Source organism: Uloborus diversus, chromosome 10 (genome assembly GCF_026930045.1).
Source record: "Uloborus diversus isolate 005 chromosome 10, Udiv.v.3.1, whole genome shotgun sequence".
Classification (NCBI taxonomy): Eukaryota; Metazoa; Arthropoda; class Arachnida; order Araneae; family Uloboridae; genus Uloborus; species Uloborus diversus.
In genome coordinates, this window is record NC_072740.1 from 50,293,349 (window position 1) to 50,316,166 (window position 22,818).

Genomic DNA, 22,818 nt, shown 5'->3' on the forward strand with positions numbered 1-22,818 from the left:
ATTTCTAATGTGAAATTAGTGCGCTGAATAAGATAAACTTAAAGCGGTGTTAAACTGTTAACTTGCCATTTTTTTCCTATATTGACGTTTTATTATCTTGCGTTATGCTTCAACAGAGGTAAAATGAGCCGCAAGTCTTACGAAGTTTTATTTAATTGTTGTGTTTTAGTTTGCGACAACAAATGACGCACTAATCCCATCACTGAAAATTTAAATTCAAAGTATAATAAACATGTGATGAAATAAGGATCATAGATAAATCAAGTAAAAATGTTTAACGTGAAATCCATTATCATTTTTTCTGTGGAAAATTAAGTATAATTTTTCTTTTATATAGTACTACAGTAAAATAAATGAATTGGAAAAAACGCTTTTTACGAAAGCCCAAGCTACCACTGTTAAATTGTTTTATTATTATTTTCTAAAAATGTTTTCAGCTTTTAGGTCTATACTAAAAATTTACTTTGACCCTTGAAACCTTCCATACCAGCCATTTCTACCTCAGCCAGATGAAGAGCCCCATTAGCTCTTAAAAAAATAATAATAGTAATACTTTAAAAAAAAAACATTACAAGAGACTTGAAAAAATAATTTAAAAAAAAATGGGAAAAAAAATGCTTAAGAAATAATATAAAGGGGATTTGAACTAAAGACTTCGTGTAATCGAAATGCTCTATTGGAACTGTAAATTTAAATGGAATTCATTAGTAAAAATGCTGTTACATGTAGTGTACCTGCTAAAGTCCGTTGTCACCCCAATAATTTCTAAACGGCAATAGTCATAAAAGTTGAGTCTGGGCAGTAGCGGATTTTAGGGGGGTGGGGGGCAGGGGGCTCATCCCCCCTCCCAATTATGGATTTAACTATTTTATTTATTTTTAATGGACTTCTCTTTTTTTTTTTTTTTTTTTTTTTTTTGTAGTTAATTAAAAGGAACACAATACACACACACACACAGCATATTTTGAATAAAAGCATTTTTGTTGAAGAAGTAATACTGGAGTCAGAGGCCTAGAGTGGCTGAATACATTTAACTCGCTGGTTTCGAATTCAAGGGAACGTATTGTCGCGATTCGTTCACTAATTCTTCTTTGATGGAATCAATAATAAACATTTTTTCAAAAAATGTGTAGGCGCACCTAAAAGAGTCATTTTGATCCAGCAACCATTTGCGAAATAGTAGATTTCTTTTTCAGCTTATCAAAAATGCAAAATGAAAGAAATCATATGGTGGTTTCTTGAAAAAACCATGACTATTAATAGAAACGGCATGTGGTATCAATATGTTATCTCAACTGTATCATGACTTTATAAACAAATCAGCAACTGCTTTGAAATTCACACATTAATAGTTTCTGAATTCTTCAATAAAAATTACACGTTATGAAGTTATGATTTACAATATTTTATAGTTAAAATATAAATTAATTTATAAAAACTCAAATGAGGTATGGGTTTATTTAATAACCTTGCCCTCGTGTTACAAGCAAAATGACAATCTTCCTAATTAAAACCATGTTCATTGTATAGCATCTTGTGACATTATAAATGATTTTTTTTTAAATAAAGTCATGAAAACTATGTTATGAAACATCGAATAGGGGGGGGGGGGTTCAATTTTCCGAGCTCCCTCCAAAAGATTTTTCTGTATCCGCTCCTGAATCTAGGTATATTGTAAAGTTGCCATGCGCTACTCAATGTAAATAGTTTACAGCGCCAGCTGGCGAAAAAAGCTCTGTGGAGAGGAGGAAGTTTTCATTCATAGTCACGATGTACACTCCTGTTTGTGAAAATTGCAACACCCCGAAGGACTTGCGCGAGTGAGCTGAAAATTGCAGGAATTGTAAAGTAGGGCATGATATGCAAATGATTAGAATTGCAGACCGGTAGCGCATGCGTATGTTGAGCAGTGCCCTCTGAACGGCGAATCGAACCGAATATAAATAGACGGCTGCATCGAGGCGTGTATGATTATCGGTGGTTATATGCTAGAGTAAACGTTAACTGAATCTTTACTATGCCTCTTCGACGAAAGAAAGCGAAATTTGAGCAAATTTCGGAGTTTGAACGGGGCAGAATAGTCGGTCTTCGTGAAGCTGGATTGTCTTATCGTGCAGCGTAACAGCAGCGCGATCATGCGTGTTTGGAAGCCGTGGACGGACGAGGGTCGGACAGCTCGGAAATCCGGGAGTGGACCCCGAAATGTGACGTCAGCTCGCGATGACAGACACCTGGTGCGTATGGCTTTGACGGACCGCACAGCTTCTTCTAGACAACTGGCACCACAGTGGTCAACAGCTACAGGTGTTTCATCAATTCGGAGACGTCGGCTGCAGCGTGGGGTGCGCGCATGGATTTCTTTATATAGGATTCCTCTCGCGCAAAACCATCGCCGACTGCGGCAACAATGTTTCAATGTGTATAGGAGCTGGCGTGCTGATTGGCAGCAGGTTGTCTTTTCTGACGAATTCCGCTTCAATTTGTGGCACCATGATGGCCGAATTCGTGTCAGGCGCTATGCCGGTGAACGGCACATTCCGGAGCGCATTATCGAACGCCACAGTGGACGAACACCCGGAGTTACGGTCTGGGGTGCCATAGCATATTATGGACGGTCACAATTGCTACGAATTGTAGGCAATTTGAACAATACTCGATACATAAACGAATTTTAAAGCCACAAGCTATTCTTTTCTTGCAAGGATTGCCAGGGGCTGTATTCCAGCAAGATAATGCCCGTCCACATGTCGCCAGGACTGTCATCCTACCTTGATTCGCAGCAGGTACAGCTTCTTCCTTGGCCTACATATCCCCGGATATATCACCGATTGAACATGCGTGGGATTTCGTTGGGGGCGTCTCGCTCGTGATCCTCGTCCTGTTGCTTCGACAGACGAACTTTGGTTGCGCATACAAACAATATGGAATACTCTTCCGCATACAGATATTCAAACTTTGTTTCACTCCATGCCAAGTCGTATAGCAGCTCTTACTACGGCGAGTGGTAGCCACACAAAATACTAATTTCTGTCTCTTTTTATTATTTGTTTGGTTTGAAAATGTAATCATTTATTTGTACCATTACCACTCAACTGTGTATAAAATTTCATTCAACTATGATGCTTCCCTTATGGTGTTGCAATTTTCACAAACAGGAGTGTATGAGCCTTTGAATTATTTTTGTTCAGGTTTTACGACAACATAAAATCCAGGAAAAAATTTCCCCTCCGCGCTTGTTCACTAGCTTACAGGCATGCTTTAAAAAAGCTATTGAGCTCAAATTCACAAAAATACTTGAAAGTATTAACAGCCGATTGTACTTTAATCTCCTAATATTTAAGGATTGTGGTATGTGAAAATTCTTTGCAAACTTAGTCTAAAAGTGGCAATTTGTCACAAAAACATCATCCGCCATTTTGGGTCTTTTTTGTGAGATCCTAGATCCTGAGGATTTGGATCTCGAAGCTGAAAATTTGCATAGGTTTTACTATATATATATATAGTTTTTTAAAGGCCCTACACCCCTATAAAATTTTATTTAATTCGGAGATGATCGAGCTGGGACCACTAGATCACTTGACATGGATTGACTCAATGCATGTTTGTTTGGAAAACATTTTATACTTTAACGAAAAATCAAAGGAAAATTTTAGACGTAATGAAAGTTTTTAGGTAAAATACATTTTTTAAAAACCCAGCCGTCATAATGTGTAGAAATCAAATACGAAAAACTTTTTATTGATCGCTACATTAAAAGTCGACTAAGTGACTTTCAGAACAATGGGAAACACTTCATATGAATATCAAAATTCAAAGAAATTGAATTGTAATTTTGATAATATCAAATGGATCAAATTCTAAAAACAGTGAAAAGAAGTTTATTGGAAACAGATCCGTTCTCGGAAGTGAAATGTTACGGACAATAAGCTAAAAGAGAGTTTTTGTTAAATTGCAATCAGGCAAAAATTGATTTTAGAGAAATGAAAGCCAAATGAGGCAGAAATAGTTATTGATTACAATAATCCAACACAAAATTATGGCCTAACTTTCAACAAAAACTTTTTCTATACAAAAAACTGCAACAATACTCTGTAATGAAATCAATAGCTTTTAGGGGTTTTTATTTATTTATTTATTTATTTATTTTACATTAAAGACTTCTCCGAATCAACCAAATTTTCACCAGAAGGGCACTTATGTCAGAATTTCTATATAAAAAGGTTTGCATCAAATGTAAGGAATATTCAACCTTAAAAGCTATTTTAAGTTTTTAATATGCGTTTCTAGATTTTCCAAAACAAATGTTTGGTAGTTATATGCACTAAATATCAGCTAAGTGCATATTAAAAGAAGCAGTTTCAAAGTGCAACTTCAAAGCAATTTTACCAGTAAAACAGAAATTCCCAAGAGATAAATGGATGTGAAAATCTTTGGCTGTAGTGAATTAAATCAAAACAAGTTTTCCGAAGATGACTCATGCTATTAACGAAGTCATTTTCAAAAAAGGTTCAAAATATTGGCTCATCTACACACCCGTGTGGTTATTGCTATTTTGTAATGCCTTGGATTCATTTACAGATCTGAATAACTGCTTCATGAAGATTTTGAGAGTCATTCTTGTCACTCTCGAAAGATTTGCTATACTGTTTACAATGTTTGTGTTGATAACTTCAGTGACTTCTCTACGAAATGGGTTTACTCAAAACAACATTGCTCCTTGCGCTCTCTATTTTGTAACATTAACCTTCAACATTTTTTTGACCAAGAAAAAAAAGAACATAGCTTGTGTTCTCCAAGCTGTTGCATCTATTCCCATATCGTCATATATTAAAACAAAATGTAACAAAGGTGCAACTTTAGTACGCATTTCCGTCATTATTTTGTTCTTGATCACTCTGAGTCAAATCTTGGTACAGATATCGCAATTTGAATTGCGCAATATTTTAACGGCAAACTATACGATGCAATATGTTATTCAATACTATTCTTTATTTTCCGACATTATAGAAACTGCAAAGCACAAGGACTTAATCACAAAACTATTTTTGTTAACTGTTAGCATTGTAGTACCTTGTTATTCTGTTTTTTGGTTCAATGCCTTTATAGTTCTCTATTGTACAGTATGTTGGCATTTGAAACATACATTTACAGACATAGCACAAAATTTAGTTTTAACGCCATTTCAACTAGACCATCATCATCGATATTACGACTTCGTAACGGCAGTGTTACTTGAGGTGGATAAGCAGTTGAGTTCAATTCTTCTTGCTTCCGTTATCTTTGCATCAGTTGGTACGTATGTTACCTTATTCGGATTCCTTTGCAGTGATTTACCTCTAACTGTTACCCTGTCTGGACCATTTTTTTCTACCGTTTGCGGAACATGTTCTTTGTGTGTACTGATATATCTCGCTGCAGGTATTCCTGATGCCAACGTAGATTTGAATAACATTTTATGTAGCTTAGGAAGCTATTACGGATATTCAAATGAAGTAATTATGTTACTCTTGAAAGTTCAACAAGGGCCGTCACTTACAATCGGTGGCTTTGTTCCTATACGAAGAGGACTATTTTTCGGAGTAATGGGCACTATGGCAACTTACTTTTTGCTGATCAAAACATTTCCTATGTGAGAGTAGTGATTAACAGGGTTTTTTATTTTCGTTTATCATAGAACCAAACTGTATTCTAAAATTCTACTCAATCCACCTTAAAAAATCTTGCTTAGTCAGAATAGATAATTCTGGAATAAATTTATTTTTGACTTTTAAAGCTTAGGATATTTGAAACCAGCATTTTCCTTATAAAAAGAAAGACAAAGCAATTAAATTAATTTTATACAATATTTTATTTAATCGATTGGATGTTTCTGTCTTACTTTGAAAGTGTTTCTGAAGTTTATTAGCCTGAAAACAAATACAGCAATGTTAAAACAATAGTGTAAATAGCTTAAGCCAGTGCTTCTCATCCGGTGTGCCACGACAAGGTCCTTCCTTGGTGTGCCACGGTATTTTCGTAGTTGTAGAAAAACGAAAAGAGATGCATTTAACCTGCACAGGAGATCAGATACAATGTTGCTAGTTTAATTAATTGCATTGAAAACTGCATACCAACTGTGAAACATTTATTTTTCCAGCGTGTAAGAAATCGTACGGGAAACGATAAATCCCGATGAAATGAATGAGATGGTCAAAGTACCAATTCCAAACTATATAACCAGGCGACGATTTAAGAGTCGTTTTTTTTAAAGCTGAACAAAGTAATGGGGGCCTGATAGTTGACACCTTCAATTTTCCTGAAACTTTCAGGATATTTTACCAGTATTGTTATAAGAAAAAGTGAAGCTTCTTTCCTCTCAAATTTGACTTGTTGGCCCTCGAGTAGGGGTCAAAGTTTAAAGTCCCGAAAAAAACGAGCTAAATATATGATTGCTTTGCTTCAAAAGCAATGAGTGAACCAAGCCAATTCTTTTTAATGTGGATACTATTTGATACTCGGTACATGCTAAGCATAAATATTTTGGTGGCTCACTCATGGCTTGATGTAACTTGATTTTTCAAACAGTCCCCGCTTGATCATTACCGAATGGAATGAAATTTTATAGAGGTATAGAGATGTTTTTGAAACTAACCTATGCAAATTTTCCGCTTTCGAGATCCGAATCCTGGGGATCTAGGATCTCCAAAATATAATGCTCCAATATGGCGGATCAGCTTTGTGAGACAAACCGCCATGTTGCAGTAAAGGTTGTAGAAAATTTTATTACACAGGAACTGTAAAATTTTGGGAGCTTAAAGTACATTTGGTTATTGATTCTTTCTAGTATTTATGCGAGTTTGATCTCATAAGATTTTGAGTAGCACGTATATAAACTCGTGAAAAAACGCTCTTTTATACTCCAATCATCATTTTTGAGACCGTTTAATTAAGTAAAACTGTTAGATCTCATAGTTTTCTGACATGAGTCTAAAACTACACCACGTAGAGTATAATTACAGCGCTTGATCAAAGTTATTGACTCAGTCGTTTTAGAGTAATGGACTTAAAACTTTGATGACTTTTGCTTCAAATTATCAACTTTGAGACCGTGTACTTAAGAAAGTTGCTTAGTTGCCATGGGTTTCTAACATGGACCTTAAACTACACCGCTCGGATTATAACTAGAGCTGTGTCCCAAAGTTGTTGACCCGTCGTGAACAAAGTTATTGACCTCTAAACTTGACCATTTTTAAAAAATCCTCGACTTAGAGGCCGTTTAGCTACTAAAACCAAGAGAAACAAAAGCTATTTTATATTTTTATTAGTATTGTACTGAGTGATTAAAGTGAAAAACAACGTAAATAAAGCACAAATATTGGATAAGATACAGCATATAGCTATTTCAAGGCTACAATGGAGCCTTTTCATCAGTGCAGAAAGCTCACCAACACAACCAAAAGTTGCGAGAGAACTCTCGCAACTTGTTTTTCACTTTAATCATATTGTAGCACAAAGCTTATATGATAATTTTTCATATATTGTACTGAGTGAGTAGTAAATCATATACTTTTCTCCGAGGGTTACTCACGGCTTTAGCAGGTATCTGGGCCCAAACTAGACAAAAAAAAAGTTTCAAAAGTATCAGTTTCAATTGACCTTTGCCTTGAAAACCATAAGTGAGCCATCAAAATATTTATGCTAGCATGTACCTAGTATCAAGAAGTATTCACATTAAAAAGAATTGGCTTGGTTCACTCATTGCTTTTGGAGCAAAGCAATCATATATTTAGCTCTTTTTTTTTTTTTTTCAAGAACTGAAACTTTGACCTCAACTCAAGGACAAACAAATCAGTTTTTTTTAAAAAGAAATTTCACTTTTTCTTATCATAGTACCACTAACACATCCTGAAATTTTTACGAACATTAAAGACATCAACAATCAAAAGTGTCCAGCTTTAAAAAGCAAAATGATTCTTAATGACATGACGGGTGACAAAAAGAAAACATGGGTTGAGAACCGTTAGCAACTTAGCCAATCTGGATGGACTGTAGTTTAACTAACGGCTATAGATTTAATAAATAAGGTCTGTTTATCTTTAAACTTGTAGCTAAAAATATCTTTTGCTACAGTGAGAAGTCTGCATTCATGCAACTTGTAGCAACTCAGGAAACGTTTTGACAAAAATACTGGATTTTCACAGGAAACTTATGAAAACTCGTGAAAACCTGGAACGTTGCCCGAAACTAATCTGTGACGTTTCGGAATTTTCTTACAATGATTCGGAAATCATTCTTAGGCTCTAGTGTTGTGAGATATGTAGGAGTGATTTCAGAAGTTGATATCTTCTATGCGAGAATATTGCAAAGTTCTCCTTGCAGCTCGTGGAGTGCTCCCAATAGATGTACACTTGTAAGTGTATGCAGAATGATTGCCGTTAGTTAGAATTCATATTAAATACAGAATTTGTGCATTAATTGCTTTGTTCCACACTTTCATAAATAATGCATTTTTAAACTTAACTTTTTTTTTTTTCAACTTTCTAAATAATGGCGAGCCAATATTTTATTAATCCGAATAAAATGTGATTGAGGTTAGTATTACTACTGTATTTTATTGAAAAATTATCCTCATTGCATGAACCAATCACATGAAAAACCTTATTTACTCTCTTTTCCACTTTTCCGCAAATGATGCTTTTTTTTTTTTTTTTTTTGACCGCTACTGTGCGCCAACAATGATTAGCAGTAGGCATAAAACTGGATCAGGATTTGTGTGTTTTATAGTAGATTGCCTTATATTGAAAGAATCAAAACATAAAAGGAATTTGAATTAAAAAGGACAAATGGTTTCGGTAAAACTAAAATTCATCAGACACACGGCAGTTAATAATGATTCATGCTGTTTATTAATTTCTTTATTTTACCACAAAAAAACTTTTTCTTTTGCTTTTTACATAAATTTCTTTCTCTCTGTAAAGGGAAGGAACATTACGATATGTGGAAGGGCAATTCCACGAAAATGTCAACCTGAGCACCAAAATTTCAATATTAACAAAACTTTAAGTAGTGTATATCACTTAAAAATCTTAAAATATATATTTTTAAAGTGTTCCAAGTTAAATTTTAATTTAAAATTTTTTGTATTGAAAATAATCCGTAACAAATGTCTACGTCCTTTCCGGATTTTTTGGAGAAAATTTGGTCTGTAGTAATCAACCTTTTTCCTAAAAAAAAAATTTCTAACTAAAAGGAAAAAAAGTTAATGTATTTTGTTATGCTTATAATATTGTTTTATACTGGAAGTTTATACCAAAAATATCTTTATACTGTTTCCTTCAGAAACAATTTTAAAATCAGTTTATGAATGTCAGTCAGTTATCATAAAAAATGAACAGCTCTGATGAAATGAAATTTTCCCCTCAGTATGAAAATTATTGGTGGAAATATTCTAAAATTCATATTATCTGCCTACATCAGGAGTATTTAAATGATGAATAAGTAGAATTGGTAGTTTAAAACCGGAACACCGAAAATTCCTCGGTAACTGACTGACACACTTGATACGTTAACTGACTGACATTCTGTTTAACTTTAAAATGACTGCAATGTATTTATTTTAGCTAATGAAAATAAAATTATTTTATTTTTAGCCTTTTTAGTGATGTGATATACAGCCCAACTCTTTTGGTTTTTATGAATGATAACATAGTTTATTGATTTTGTTCATTATTCATTCTTACATAATTTAGTAATGATTGGGCCTAAATTTCGAAAGAAATTGCCTAATATTCGAAAAATACATTAATTCAAAACAGAAGAGGAAAGCATTTTACAGTCAGTACAGCCAAAAGACAAATTTGCAATGTCACAACTTTCACAGGGGAAGAGAAATTCAGAAATATGGGAAGTGACTGCTTGTAAAGAACATTTCTATGGAGTTTCTTGTGATTTACAATATTTTGTAGTAAAAGATAGATGGTAATATGGGAAAGGCTAAGGTGAAATTCTTGAAAAAAGGACTTGTTCAATTATATGAGTGGCTAAGATGAAGTAGAGGAAATAGAAATAGTTTACCTTTTAGAGCTCAATAATTTTACAGGGATGTGATCCATTTTAAAACACCGAAGGGAAAAAAAGAGATTTTCAAATCCTCTAGCAATAAAAAAAAAAAAAAAGAAAACTATGAAGGAAAAGAGGTTATCGATAGAAAAAAAAATCTTATTTAATTGCTTTACTTTTGCGTAAAACTTTTATTTACAAATTTTAAGGCAGTTAGACATTCGGTGAAACACATTTATAGATCCTACCGAAAAAAAAAATACCGAAGGAAGTACTACAGAGTTGCAAGCGCCTACAGTTTCTGTGATTTCATATATTACATCTACTGTACACTGAGGGTGTAGACAACTTGAACAAAATACTAGGTAGCAAAAAATTATCATTTTGATGTTAAAAATCAATCTTTATATACGTTTTGTATCGCCCTTGCTTTTAAACATCATAATTAACATATTAAAACAATGTTTTGTAGTAATTTTCTGTATGGTCTAATTATTTTGGGGGTCCTCATAAGCTGAGGGAACCCTGGTCTAGCTTTTATGGCACAGAAAGTTCTTCTTTTGTGTACACTTATTTGTTTGTTTTACTGCATAATTCTGAATTTTTTATGTTAGGATATATAGGATATTTTGAAATGTCATTCAGTTAGTACCAGGGTGCTCTAATTACTGTAATTTTGTATTTTAGTAACATGTTTGAAATATCAAATTCCGTAACCTAAAAGGTTTTTCATTATTCCTTGACCCCGATTTAAATTTATGAATAATTCCTTTTGCTTTCAGAGGAGAATCTTTTATTCAATCTATACTACTTTTCTCGCAGGTTGCATTCATGTAGTCACCATGTTTTAACATTTTTTTAATGATTTAAAATGCCTTTTAAACATTCAATTATATAATTAAATTCAGCTTGAAGAAATCAATAAACTAGAAGAAAATATTTTTTTAATGGATATATTGTGTTGGATGTTTGTAATATCAGTCAGTTGCCAATATGTCAGTCAGTTACCAACTTGTCGTAAATAATGCAAATACTTATTTTAGCAGTACAGTGGCTACCGCTTACATGAATCACGTTTGTTCTAAACAGTTTTGATTCAATAAAGCGACTGATTCAATTAACCACTGATTCAATTGACCGGAGTTCACTGTATTAAATTTAACAAATGTAGTTTCATTGCTTATTTTTTATGTATTTTTTTGCTGCTTAATTTTGAACATTTGCATTAGTATATTTAGAAAATTTCAGAAATGTCAGTCAGTTACCAAGCCGTTCTAATTATTGTAATTCTTTATTGTAGCAATATTTTCCAACTCAAATGCCATAGGCCGAAGGTTTATTCATTGTTCTTTGATCCTGATCTGAATTTAGTAAAAATTCCTTTTACTTTTAGAAAAATCTCTTATTGAATCAGTATTACTTTTCACACAGGTTGCATTCATGTCAGTCAGTTACCATGATTATAACAATTTTTCGAAAATCACACAATATGTAATTTGGAAATTCAATAATACCATGAAGTTCAGCTCAAAAAGTACAATAAGCGATTCGAAAATATATTTTTCAAAATTAATATTTTATGGTTTATGTTTCAAAATACTTATCGTTTTGCTGTGTGAATGTCAGTCAGTTACCAGTGGAATTGCCCAGAAATAAGTCTAAATATTATTGATATGCGTATGGTGTTTAAATCAGAGTTTTATTATAATCAGGAATTAAAACTTTTCTGCGCTCCAATACATTGCTGTTTAAAAGCAATTTCATATTTTAACGAAAAATCAATGGAAAACTTCTAAGCAAATAATGCTTTTATGTTAAATACATTAAAAAAAATCTAGACGTCACATTGAATAGAAATCTAACACGAAAAAATTGTTATTGCGTAACAAAATACTTCACCATTGCCACATTAAAAGTCGACCAGCTCACTTTCCGAACAATGGGAAATGCTACATGTACATATCGAAGTGTAGAAAATGTAATTTTGTTAATATCTAATGGAACTAAATCCTAAAAACAATGTGAAAAGAAATTTATTGAAAACAGATCAGTCATCGGAACTGAAATGTTACGAAAAACAAGCAAAAGAAGAGTTTTCGTATAGTTGCTATTAAGCAAAAATTGATTTCCGAGAACACCATAGGAGGCAGCTCTAAATATTGATTACAATAAGTCAACACAAAATTTCATCCTAACTTTCAACAATAGCTATCAGTATTTGTAACGGAAAACTGTAACAAACTCTGTTACGACATCAATAGCTATTACTGTTTTCTCAACATTAGACTTCTCCATATTTTTTTTTTAAATTGTTCCTTCTCCGAATCAACCTAATTTTCTACAAAAAGGTACTTATGTCTGAATTTCAAGATCAAATTTACATCAAATGGTAAGAAATATTCAGCTTTAACAGTAATTTTAAGTTATTTGCATGCGTTTTTAGATTCTTCACTAATTATAAATATTTCTAAAACAAATATTGCATTTTATATGCACTAAATACTAGCTAAGTACATACTAAAATAATTGATTTCAAAGCAGCAGCAATAAAACAGAAATGCACAAGAGTTAAGTAGTACAGAAAATCTTAGATTGTAGTGAACTAATTCAACACAAGTTCTCCGAAGATGACTACCGAAATTAACGATGAAATTTTTAGGAAAGGTTCAAAATATTGGCGTATCTACACACCGGTGCGTGTATTGCTATTTTGTAATGCCTTGGATACATTTACAGATCTGAATAGCTTCATGAAGATTCTGAAAGTTATCATTGTCACTTTAGAAAGATTTGCTACTTTGTTTACGATGTTTGTGTTTATAACTTCAGTGAGTGCTCTACGAAATGGGTTTACTCGATACAACATCTCTCCTTGCGTTCTCTTTTTTGTAGCATTGTGCATGAACCTTCTTTTGAGTAAGAAGAAAAAGAACATAGTTTGTGTTCTCAAAGTTGTTGCATCTATCCCAATATCTCCATATTTTGAAATAAAATGCAACAAAGGTATAACTTTAGTGCGAATTTCCGTCATTGTTGTGTTCTTGATCACTCTGAGTCAAATCTTGGTACAAATATCTCAATTTGAATCGTGCAATGTTTTAACGCCAGAGAGTAGGATGAAGTATGTTATTCATTATTACCCCTTGTTTTTCGACATGGTAAAAACAACAAAGCACAAGGACTTGATGATAAAAATATTTTCGTTAACTACCAGCATTGTAGTACCTATTTATTTTGCTTTTCGGTTCAATGCCTTTATATTTTTCTGTTGCACAGTTTGTTGGCATTTGAAACATACATTTGCAGACATTGCAAAAAAATTAGTTTCCACGCCATTTCAACTAGATCACTATCACCGATATTACGACTTCTTAACAGGATTGTTACTTGAGGTGGATAAACAGTTGAGTTCAATTATTTTTGCTTCCGTTATCTTTGCATCAGTTGGCATGTATGTAACTTTATTCGGATTCCTTTGCAGCGATATACCACTGATTCTTACACTTTCTGGACCATTTTTTTCTACAGTTTGCGGAACATGTTTATTTTGTGTACTAATATCTCTTGCTGCAGGTATCCCTGATGCGAACGTTGATTTGAATAATACAATATGTAGTTTAGGAAGATATTACGGATACTCAAATGAAGTAATTATGTTACTCCTGAAAGTTCAACAAGGACCGTCGCTTACAATTGGTGGGTTTGTTCCTATTCGAAGAGGATTATTTTTTGGACTAATGGGCACTACGGCGACTTACTTTTTGTTGATCAAAACATTTCCTGTGTCAGAGGAGTGATTAAGTGGTTTTCTTTTTTTTTATTTCAGCATTAGCTGCGTCGCCCGGCTTTTCACGTGCTACCTCGAAAATAAAAGTTCTCAAGTGACGCATGTTCAACAATCAGGCTTCAATTAGATAACAAGAAATACTGTAAAATTTCCCGTTAAAATAATGATTTTTAAAGAAAGAAAACGGCAAATCAAAAATTCTGGAATAAATTTAACGCAACCCTCTATAAATACAACTAAAATCCTTGATTATTTTCTGCTAGCAATACAGAAAAAGAAAGAAGATAACTCGCCAAATAATACTCAAAAGGAGAAATTTTTGCCTCAAAACAAAAACAAATTTTATTTAGTCACAGTCGAGAAAAAAAAGTTTCAACCTTCTGAATGGCTTAACTCACGCTGATTTAAAATGAGATCGCGCAAACGATAATTTTCCGATGTGAAATTCTGTTCTATTAGGCTTTAAAATGCATTTAAATTTTTTCATGGTGATTTTACAGCCTTTTTTTTTTTTTTTTTGAAAATCGAAGGAATTAAATCAATATCAGGGACATTTTTCGCGAGCTTTCGAAAGGCAGTAAATTTGAATTGATCGGATAATTATTTCGGATAGAGAGAAAGAACCATTTAATGCCCCCTTCGAGCCCTAAAATTGAAATTCGAAGTGTTCGGTACTTTATTGGCCTTCGAAAATCCCCCTACGCTCTTTCTCGGGTGCCTAAGTACCTCACTGCCAAATTTGGTCGAAATCCGACGCAAACTGTGAATTTGTATAGCGAACATACATACACACATATAGTGTCTGTTTTATTTATTTACAGGGTGTCCCGTTTTAACCTGCCAAAAAACCTCTATTTTCGCAACCGTTAGTCCTAGATGCATACTTTCAATTGAAGGCTTGAAGTAAAAATAAAAATTAATCAACAGATATTTAACTTTTTATACGGACACTAAGTCTCCTAACTTATGTATAGGGAAATAATCTCCATTGAAAGATATTACTAAGACAAAAAATTGGTCATTTGAACGACCAAAACTCAAGGAGATATTAGAGTTCAAAGTTTTAAGGGACCATATAGAAGATGAAATCGAACTTATCGCCTCTCAAAAGAATGACAGGTTGTCGAAGTAAAAGAACAAAGTATTTATATTTTGCATTGTTATTCAAAATTAAATGCAAATGTTATGCCATGATACGCAAAAACACACTAAAAAACCTCAATCAATTTGAAAAACGACACTGCGTGCACACATATAGTTTTAAACCCTTGTTAACTGCTATATTTTCCCCCCAAAAGGTATTATTGACGGCGAGTGTAAAATGGTGTTAGTCCAAAACGCTGCGTTTTATACCTCGGTGAATATTGGTCGTTCATATGTCAAACGTTTAGAGTTGGAATTATATTTCAATGGAGATTTTTTCCATGAATATAAGTTAGGGGACCTAGAACCCGTATAAAAAGTTAAATTTTGTATTTTTTTAATCATATTTATTTTTGCTTCAAACTTTCAATATCTTAATTACGCATCTGATTTTGAACACTTTTGCAATCGGAAGTATGCATCTAGAACTAACGGTTGCGAATATAAATGTCTTGCAGTTTAAAACAGAACACCCTGTAAATATCGTTTGCACCATGCTAAACTAACAAATGTGAATGATTGGCAGTTTTTAAGAGAGTCAAAGAGTTTTTTTCCGTCGCGTTTATTCATTTTCAATGTTTTAATTTTTATAGATAACTTTAAGAGTAAAAAAACTATCGTTGTAGTTGTTACCAGTAGCCCCTTTTTGAGTACTACGGTAAGTATTGAATTTCAAAAATGCGATTTTTCACATTCGTTAGCTTAGCATGGTACCGACGATATATACAAACTGTTTCTTTGAATACAATCAGAATAGATAATTCTAAAGCAGAATAAATATTTTACAAAATTTCATTTCCGAAGTTTCAAAGTAGAATTTAATATACACTCAGGAACATTGAAAGTAACGCCCCAAGAAAGAAGAAAGGTACACTCGCGAAATTTTGCATATACAGTGACATCTGATATGCAAATGATTCAAGTTTGGTGTCAATGCGCATGACCGTTTACCCTATAGTATCGGTGCAATCGGGAAGAAGGTGCTATATAAACCAGTGCATAACTTAAGATTTATAAATGTTACGATTACATCCCGATTGTTGGTGAGACTCAATGAGTGAAGGATGCCAGGTCGACGAGTTAAAAAACGTTTCTCACAGTTAAGCGAAATTGAGAGAGGTTTGATCATCGGCATGAAAACTGCAGGCTGGTCGACGAGCTGTGTTGCTGCCCAGGTGGATCGTTCGGAGTGTTCCGTTAGAAACTGTTGTAGGCAGTGAACACGAGATGGTACCCACGTGCAAAAAACCGGGTCTGGAGCGACCAGGAAGTCGAAAAGGAGAAATAATCAAAGGATCGTGCAGCAAGCGCTCGTGGATCTTACAGTGACTTGTTCCACCATACAAGCAGACGTTGAGGTAGCAGTTGTTCCTCGAACAATTTCCACACATCTTGCGGCAGTGAATCTGCAGTCCAAGCGCCCTTTTCGTGTACTCAATTTAACACCAAAACATAGCAACTCCGTCTACAATGGTGCAAGTCACAGCGATGTGGGATGTCACTGACTGGCAAAAGGTGGTGTTCAGTGATGAATCCCGGTTCGTTTTAGGGTCAGATGATTACCGCGACCGAGTGTGGAGGCGCCCTGGAGAAAGGTACCGTTCAACTCATTCTATCGCACGACACACTGGCCGAACAGCGAGCATAATGGTCTGGGGGGCCATAGCCTATCATAACCGGTCTACTTTAGCTGTGGTACGTGGAACCTTAACGGACCAGTGTTATGTTAATGACATTCTACAACCACATATAGGACCGTTCCTAAATGGTCACCCAGGGGCAATTTCCCAGCAAAATAATGCTCGCCTGCATACAGCTAGAGTTGCTCAAGGCTTCTTACGTCCTTTTGAGACTCTTTCATGGCCGGCTGCTCCCCCGACTTGTCCTGTATAGAGCATGTATGGGATTGGCTAAAACGACTGCTGCCGGTGTGCTTTCCCGTGCAAGATTTAGAAGTGACTGTTCAAAATTCGGGGGTCCATCTGCCTCAGGACAACATCAGACGTTTAATTAGCTCAATGCCGGTTAGTGTTGCGGCATATATTGCAGCAAAAGAAGATCCAACGCTCCATTGAAATAGCACTGTATTTATCTCATTTCTTGACCTGTATTTGTTTAAATGCCTGGATTTTCGGATCAATTGTATCTCTCACCTATATTATTATGTATATTAAATTTCACTTCGATCCAATGCTTCCTTCTTGGGGCGCTATTTTCAATGTTCCTGAGTGTATGTAGATGACACCTTTTTTCCCCTATCACGTATACTATAAGCGGAATAATTAGTAAGAGCGTTTCGTTTCTTTTTCCCCCATGACTGTACCTTGCGCGTGAGCTCAGTCATAACGCTTTTAACCGCTTAAACAGCACCATTCCAATTGGTTTGCTGTGAAGAAAGGGTTGGTTAATTTTCATAGTGAATTAAATGTGGAAACATGTAAAAATTTCAGGATGTTTTGTAATGTTTGAAAAACTTCTTGTAAATAAAAGCATTTCAACATGTTTGAGCCGATATGATTTTCCAACATATTAAAAAGTGCTTAATTAAATCGAAATATGTAAATTTACTACTGGTTATTGTTTATTTTACCATGAATGACCAACCAGGGAATGGACGTTTAAGAGCAATTTTATTTTTGAAATTTCATAACATGTATAAAAACTGCAGAATTTGGCACATGGCAGTAAAAACCTTTTTTTAATGTATGTAATTTTTTTTTTTTAAATAGGGGGAACTGCGTCAGGTCTTTTGAGGGTTAAAATGAAAAAAAAAAAGTGCAAATTAACATCGGTGAAGACATTCTTTTTACTTCCTTTTACAAAAAAGAAAGTATTGTATTCGCGAAAAAATTTTCACCCAAAAATCGGCCTGAATTTCCATTTTGCTCGCCCCCGAATGAATGTTGAGTTTTTTTTTTCAACCTGATCACACGTGAATATGTGCCTAGGAACGTACAGACACCCGAAATATCCATTTTGACGATTCCCGAGTTAATTACAACGAGTTTTCTCGTGACGTCTGTATGTACGTACGTATGTATGTCTGTCGCATAACTCAAGAACGGAATGTCCTAGAAAGTAGAAATTTGGTACGTAGACTCCTAGTGGGGTCTAGTTGTGCACCCTTTTTAGTTGCATTCGGATGCTCCAAAGGGGGTCTTTTGCCCCATTTTGGGAGGAAATCATTGTTAATTTCGATGTAAACTCAAATGGTGTTATAATTTGGCGGACACTTTGCAATACATCGCCAGTCTTTTGGTCGCCAAGTTTTGTCGCCAACTTTGCAACATTTTACGATTTTTTTTCTCTTTTTTACTTCCTTTTACAAAAAAGGAAGTATTGTACTCGCGAAAAAATTTTCACTCAAAAATCGGCCTTAACTTCCATTTTTCTCACCCCCGAATGAATGTTGAGTTTTTTCCAACCCGACCACACATGGATATAGAGACCTAGTTGTGCACCTTCCCTTTTGGTTGCATTCAGATGTTCCTAAGGGGGTCTTTTGCCCCCCTTTAATTTCAATTGAAACTCAAGTGGTGTTATAATTTGTCGGACACTTGGCGATATATCGCCAGTCTTTTGGTCGCCAAGTTTGCTCGCCAAATTTGTCGCCAAGTTTTGGCGACAAATTTGGCGATGTTTTTTTTCTTTTTTCTTTTTTTTTTTTAATTTGGTTTCAATTTGGTTATTGTTGGTGATATTTAAAGAGTAAACAATTGAATCACATTAAAATTGCCAATAATGGAGAAATGACATTGAATAGGAGTAAAAGGAAGTCATGTGATGCACACATTAGCTCGTTTTCATGTTAAGTATGAAAACGATCTTTTCAAACAGCCTGTACTCACCCTGAAGCAGAATACTTTGTGATGTTCTGCAACGTAAAATCACTTGCCCAAAATTGTTTTGCAAGTACTTCTAGAATAGTACACGTAGAAACGGTATAAAATAGTTGATCATGAAGACTATAAAATCCCCAAAACTTAAACTGGTCGTAAAACTTATATTGTGTAAGATTTTTCAAATGCATGAAAAAAGCAAACATTTAAAGTTTATTAAAATCCTAGTCTGAGTGTCAAACTATGTTTTTTTTTTGGTTAATTTTACAAGTATGAATAAGCAATTAAAATATGCTAATGAATAAATGAATTACTAAAATAATATATTAAATGGAGTCGAGTTACAGCAGCATATAATAAAATACCGCAAAATGTTAAAAATAACTGAAAAATATTCGGGATGCAAAGGGATTGAAATCTCAAGCAAGACACGCAATTGTGGTGGATAAAGATTGATCGGGGGGGGGGGGGGGGAGTGAAAAGGGAACCAAAACATCTTTTCAGACTTATAAGAAACATAGGATCGCTCTAAGGTCTGAAAAAGTGAAACAAGGAGCTTTGCAAAACAAACATAAAAAGTGAATCTAAAGTTTCTGCAAATGACGCATAAAATTCCGACACTTTTACGGGAGCTCTCCGCCAAATAAGAGTAATTTGCGAGAATTTTAGATTTTCTTCTAAGTTGAAGAAATTCTGTAGACCTATATCTGTAGTTGGAAGATATTTCAACAAAATCTGCAGTTTATGCAGAAATTCTACAGATTTTTCTTGAATTTCTACAGAGAATTGTTCTGCAGCATCTGCTCTGCGACGTACTTCGCAAATTTAGTAGTATTCTGCTTTGGGGCTCAGTACCCTGAGAGTACTGTGTGAATGTGTGCGAGTGTACGAATGTCATATCTTTCATATATTGAGTACGATGATATCGTTGATTGTCGCCGACATGGAACGGGTGTAGCATCTGCTCTGTAATTTATATTTTGTGCACAATTTAAAAAGTTTTGAGTTTGTATTGTTAAAATAAAAGCATCGCAAAGAAAACTAATCGCAAAGCTTTAAAATAGAAAAACAAAAGCTAATGCTGGAGCTCAAACTGAATTGTCAGATTAATGTATTACCCTAGGTTTGAACACAGAAAATTTACGAAATGATTTGATTATTCAGTAATCTTAATATAAATACCTGTATTCGTCTGCTCCTGTAAATCAACTAAACACACTACAGACTTCATGTTAGTAGAGATTATGCTGTAGTAAAAGATATATCGTCGTCTCAGAGCATCAATAGGATATCTTCGTGTTATTTCTGGGATTAGATATCTTACTGTTGCTCTGAGACGATGATATAAAAGTTGCAGAATAATCGAAATAATATATTTCATAGAGTTATTGCACGGGCAGATAAATCGAAGTGTGAAACAGATTAATTCTCCGTGGCCACGTGGCCTTCAATTTATGCTCAAAAACAAAATCTAGTCTCTAGTGCAAACAATTGAGATTTTACTCTATATCATATTTTTATGTGCAAAAATAATTTTGACAGTTGAAGTAAGATGCAAAACATTTCTTTTGCCATTGAAACGGATCATTAGAGTGTTATAAACCACCAAAAAATTATTACAGGTTCACCAATGAGGCTTAACCCCCCAGGTTATGACACGCTCTGTCTTTTATTGGCAATCTTGAATGAAATCTAGCGTACGATTCCCAATTCGGAAAATAAATAAGCCCGTGAAATTTAAATCTCAAACTTAATATTAAATGGGGTTTACAGGTTCATCAACACTCTAGTAACGTTACTTTTACTCATCAGAGCAAAATTTGAATAGACATACTCTATCAGATGTGCAATGTGCTGTGTCTTCCAAATTCCGCTTTTAGCAAATACTCTGTCCCGTCATTGGAATTTTACACTCCAGCTGTATAAATTTGCTCTGAAACAAAAATAAATACTGTTTATTTGGCATTCCAACTCCGTACACTCGTTTCGAAAATGAAAATTTATTAAATTTACATAAAGTGTTACATAAAGTAACTGGTGCAACAGGAGATAAATACAAAAATGTCCTTCACATGTTTCGCTGTTTGAGGATGACCAACATCTTCGCTCTTATATGAAATGACCCATTAATATTCCATTGTAACGCACTTTGTTCGTAAATATTCATTAAGTGCTTCTTCACCTGCAATGAATAATTAAAAGAATTAAACTTGGACATTTAAAATTCAAAAGCACATTTCGAATAATGTTCCAACAAAAGAACTCTTAGGCGTAAAGTACAGTTCAGTACCTGGTGATGAGACAATAATCTCATGATATAAATCTTTTTATGCGTCACTATTATTTCTGACGGGCGAAAAAAAATAATAAGCAACGAAATGAAGGTTTTTATAGAGTTTGCTCTAAAGGAAAGTCTCAAAAATGTTTTTAAGTCTTAATTCCAGTTAATTGATTAACATAAATTTATTTTACAGTTCTCCAAAATAAGTTCTTTCAAATATTTCAAAAGAAATTTCCTTCTTTTGAGTCTTTTTTTGTCATTTTTCAGCAAAAAAAAAAAAAATAAAATAAATTTGTGACGTAAACTATTACACGGTATCAATTTGACCTTATCGCAATGTATCAACTTGACCCAAGCAACGGCATTACGTTTACCTCAAAAACGGTAAAATAAAAAACAAACTTTTAATGTAAGCAGCGTCTACTATGTAAAATCCTACCTCCTAGTCAGGGAACAGAATACAATCTTGTTAAATCTGATGTAATTTCTTAAACACCTTTTATGACTGTTGAAAGCAAACCATAAAAATTTACTTTTTTTGCACGAAAAACAACTTTTTACGAATAACTCTCAAACAGAAAAAGACAAAGTTCTCCTGCGTACGTACAGGTATAGGACAAAATAATAATGAACACCCAGTTAAAATTAAGTCTTTCTTCGACCGTCCAATAAACGACCAGCAAGTGTTGCAACAGTTCGCTACCTAGTGGCGGTGGTAGGGAAGGTATTAATCAAGCATTTGGAAGTGTAAGGGTTGCTTGGAAAAATTCTGTATTTAGCAAAGCTCGATTATGTTCGATCTCTCTGGCGTGAAAAGAGGCATGATAGTTGTATCTCGTCTCGCTGGAGAGTCAGTGTCCAAAACAGCCAGTCTTGTGGATGTTTCAAGGACCACAGTATCAAGAGTTATGGCAGCCTATACAATTGTGGATGAGGTGTCTTTTACGAAGCACAACAGTGGGCGAAAGTCGAAGTTGTCGGATCGTGATAGACGAATGTTGAAGAGGATTGCCTCCCGAAAACACAAGATACTTCCGCAAACAACGTACGAAATGAATACCCGCCTTCAGAGCTCCGTATTAATGAAAACTATTCAACAGGAGTTGCATGTTGTGAACATTCATGGCAGAGTAGCTATTCCAAAATAACGAGTTTCGGCGCAGATTGCTATGAAGACCCAACAGAGAGGCAGAGACCACCTAAAGTGGACACAACTGCAATGGGTACACGTCATATGGTCTGACGAGTCATTATGTACTTATACCAGACCACCAGACATATGTTCGTCTGACGAACACCGGCAGAAGCATATCATATTGACTTCTAGGTTCCTATCGTGAAGTATGGAGGGGGCTCTGTGAGGGTGTGGGGAGCAATATATTCCCTTGGATTGGGGCCTCTTGTTGTCCTGAGGGGGAGAATCTTCACAGGTGAACATTATCGAAGTATTCTAGCTGATCATCTTTACCCTATACTTCAGACTTCTCTTTACGGGAAAACGTCCGGTGTTCCAAGATGATAACACCCCTATTCACACGCACAACTGTGTTCAAACATGGTTTTCCGGAGAACAAAGACCGTGCGCGTTATTCTCCGCCACGTACTCTATCTGAACTCGAGACAGTCTTGCACGAGGAATGGGTGCGAATTCCAATGAACTATATTCAAGACCTTCATTTGTCAATCCCACGTAGAAGACAAGTCATCATTCGAGCAAAGGGTGACCCAAC

General features: G+C 34.6%; 1 protein-coding gene across 1 annotated transcript in view; it reads right to left on the reverse strand.

Moving 5' to 3' along the window:
- Positions 1-20,787: 20,787 nt before the first annotated feature.
- Positions 20,788-22,818, reverse strand: part of LOC129231863 (mitochondrial 10-formyltetrahydrofolate dehydrogenase-like) — a 126,648-nt gene continuing 124,617 nt past the window's right edge. The window contains exon 23 of the mRNA XM_054866248.1: positions 20,788-20,989. Within this exon, the coding sequence (XP_054722223.1) occupies positions 20,934-20,989 (56 nt within the window). The 3' untranslated portion in view covers positions 20,788-20,933. The remainder of the gene's footprint in view (positions 20,990-22,818) is intronic.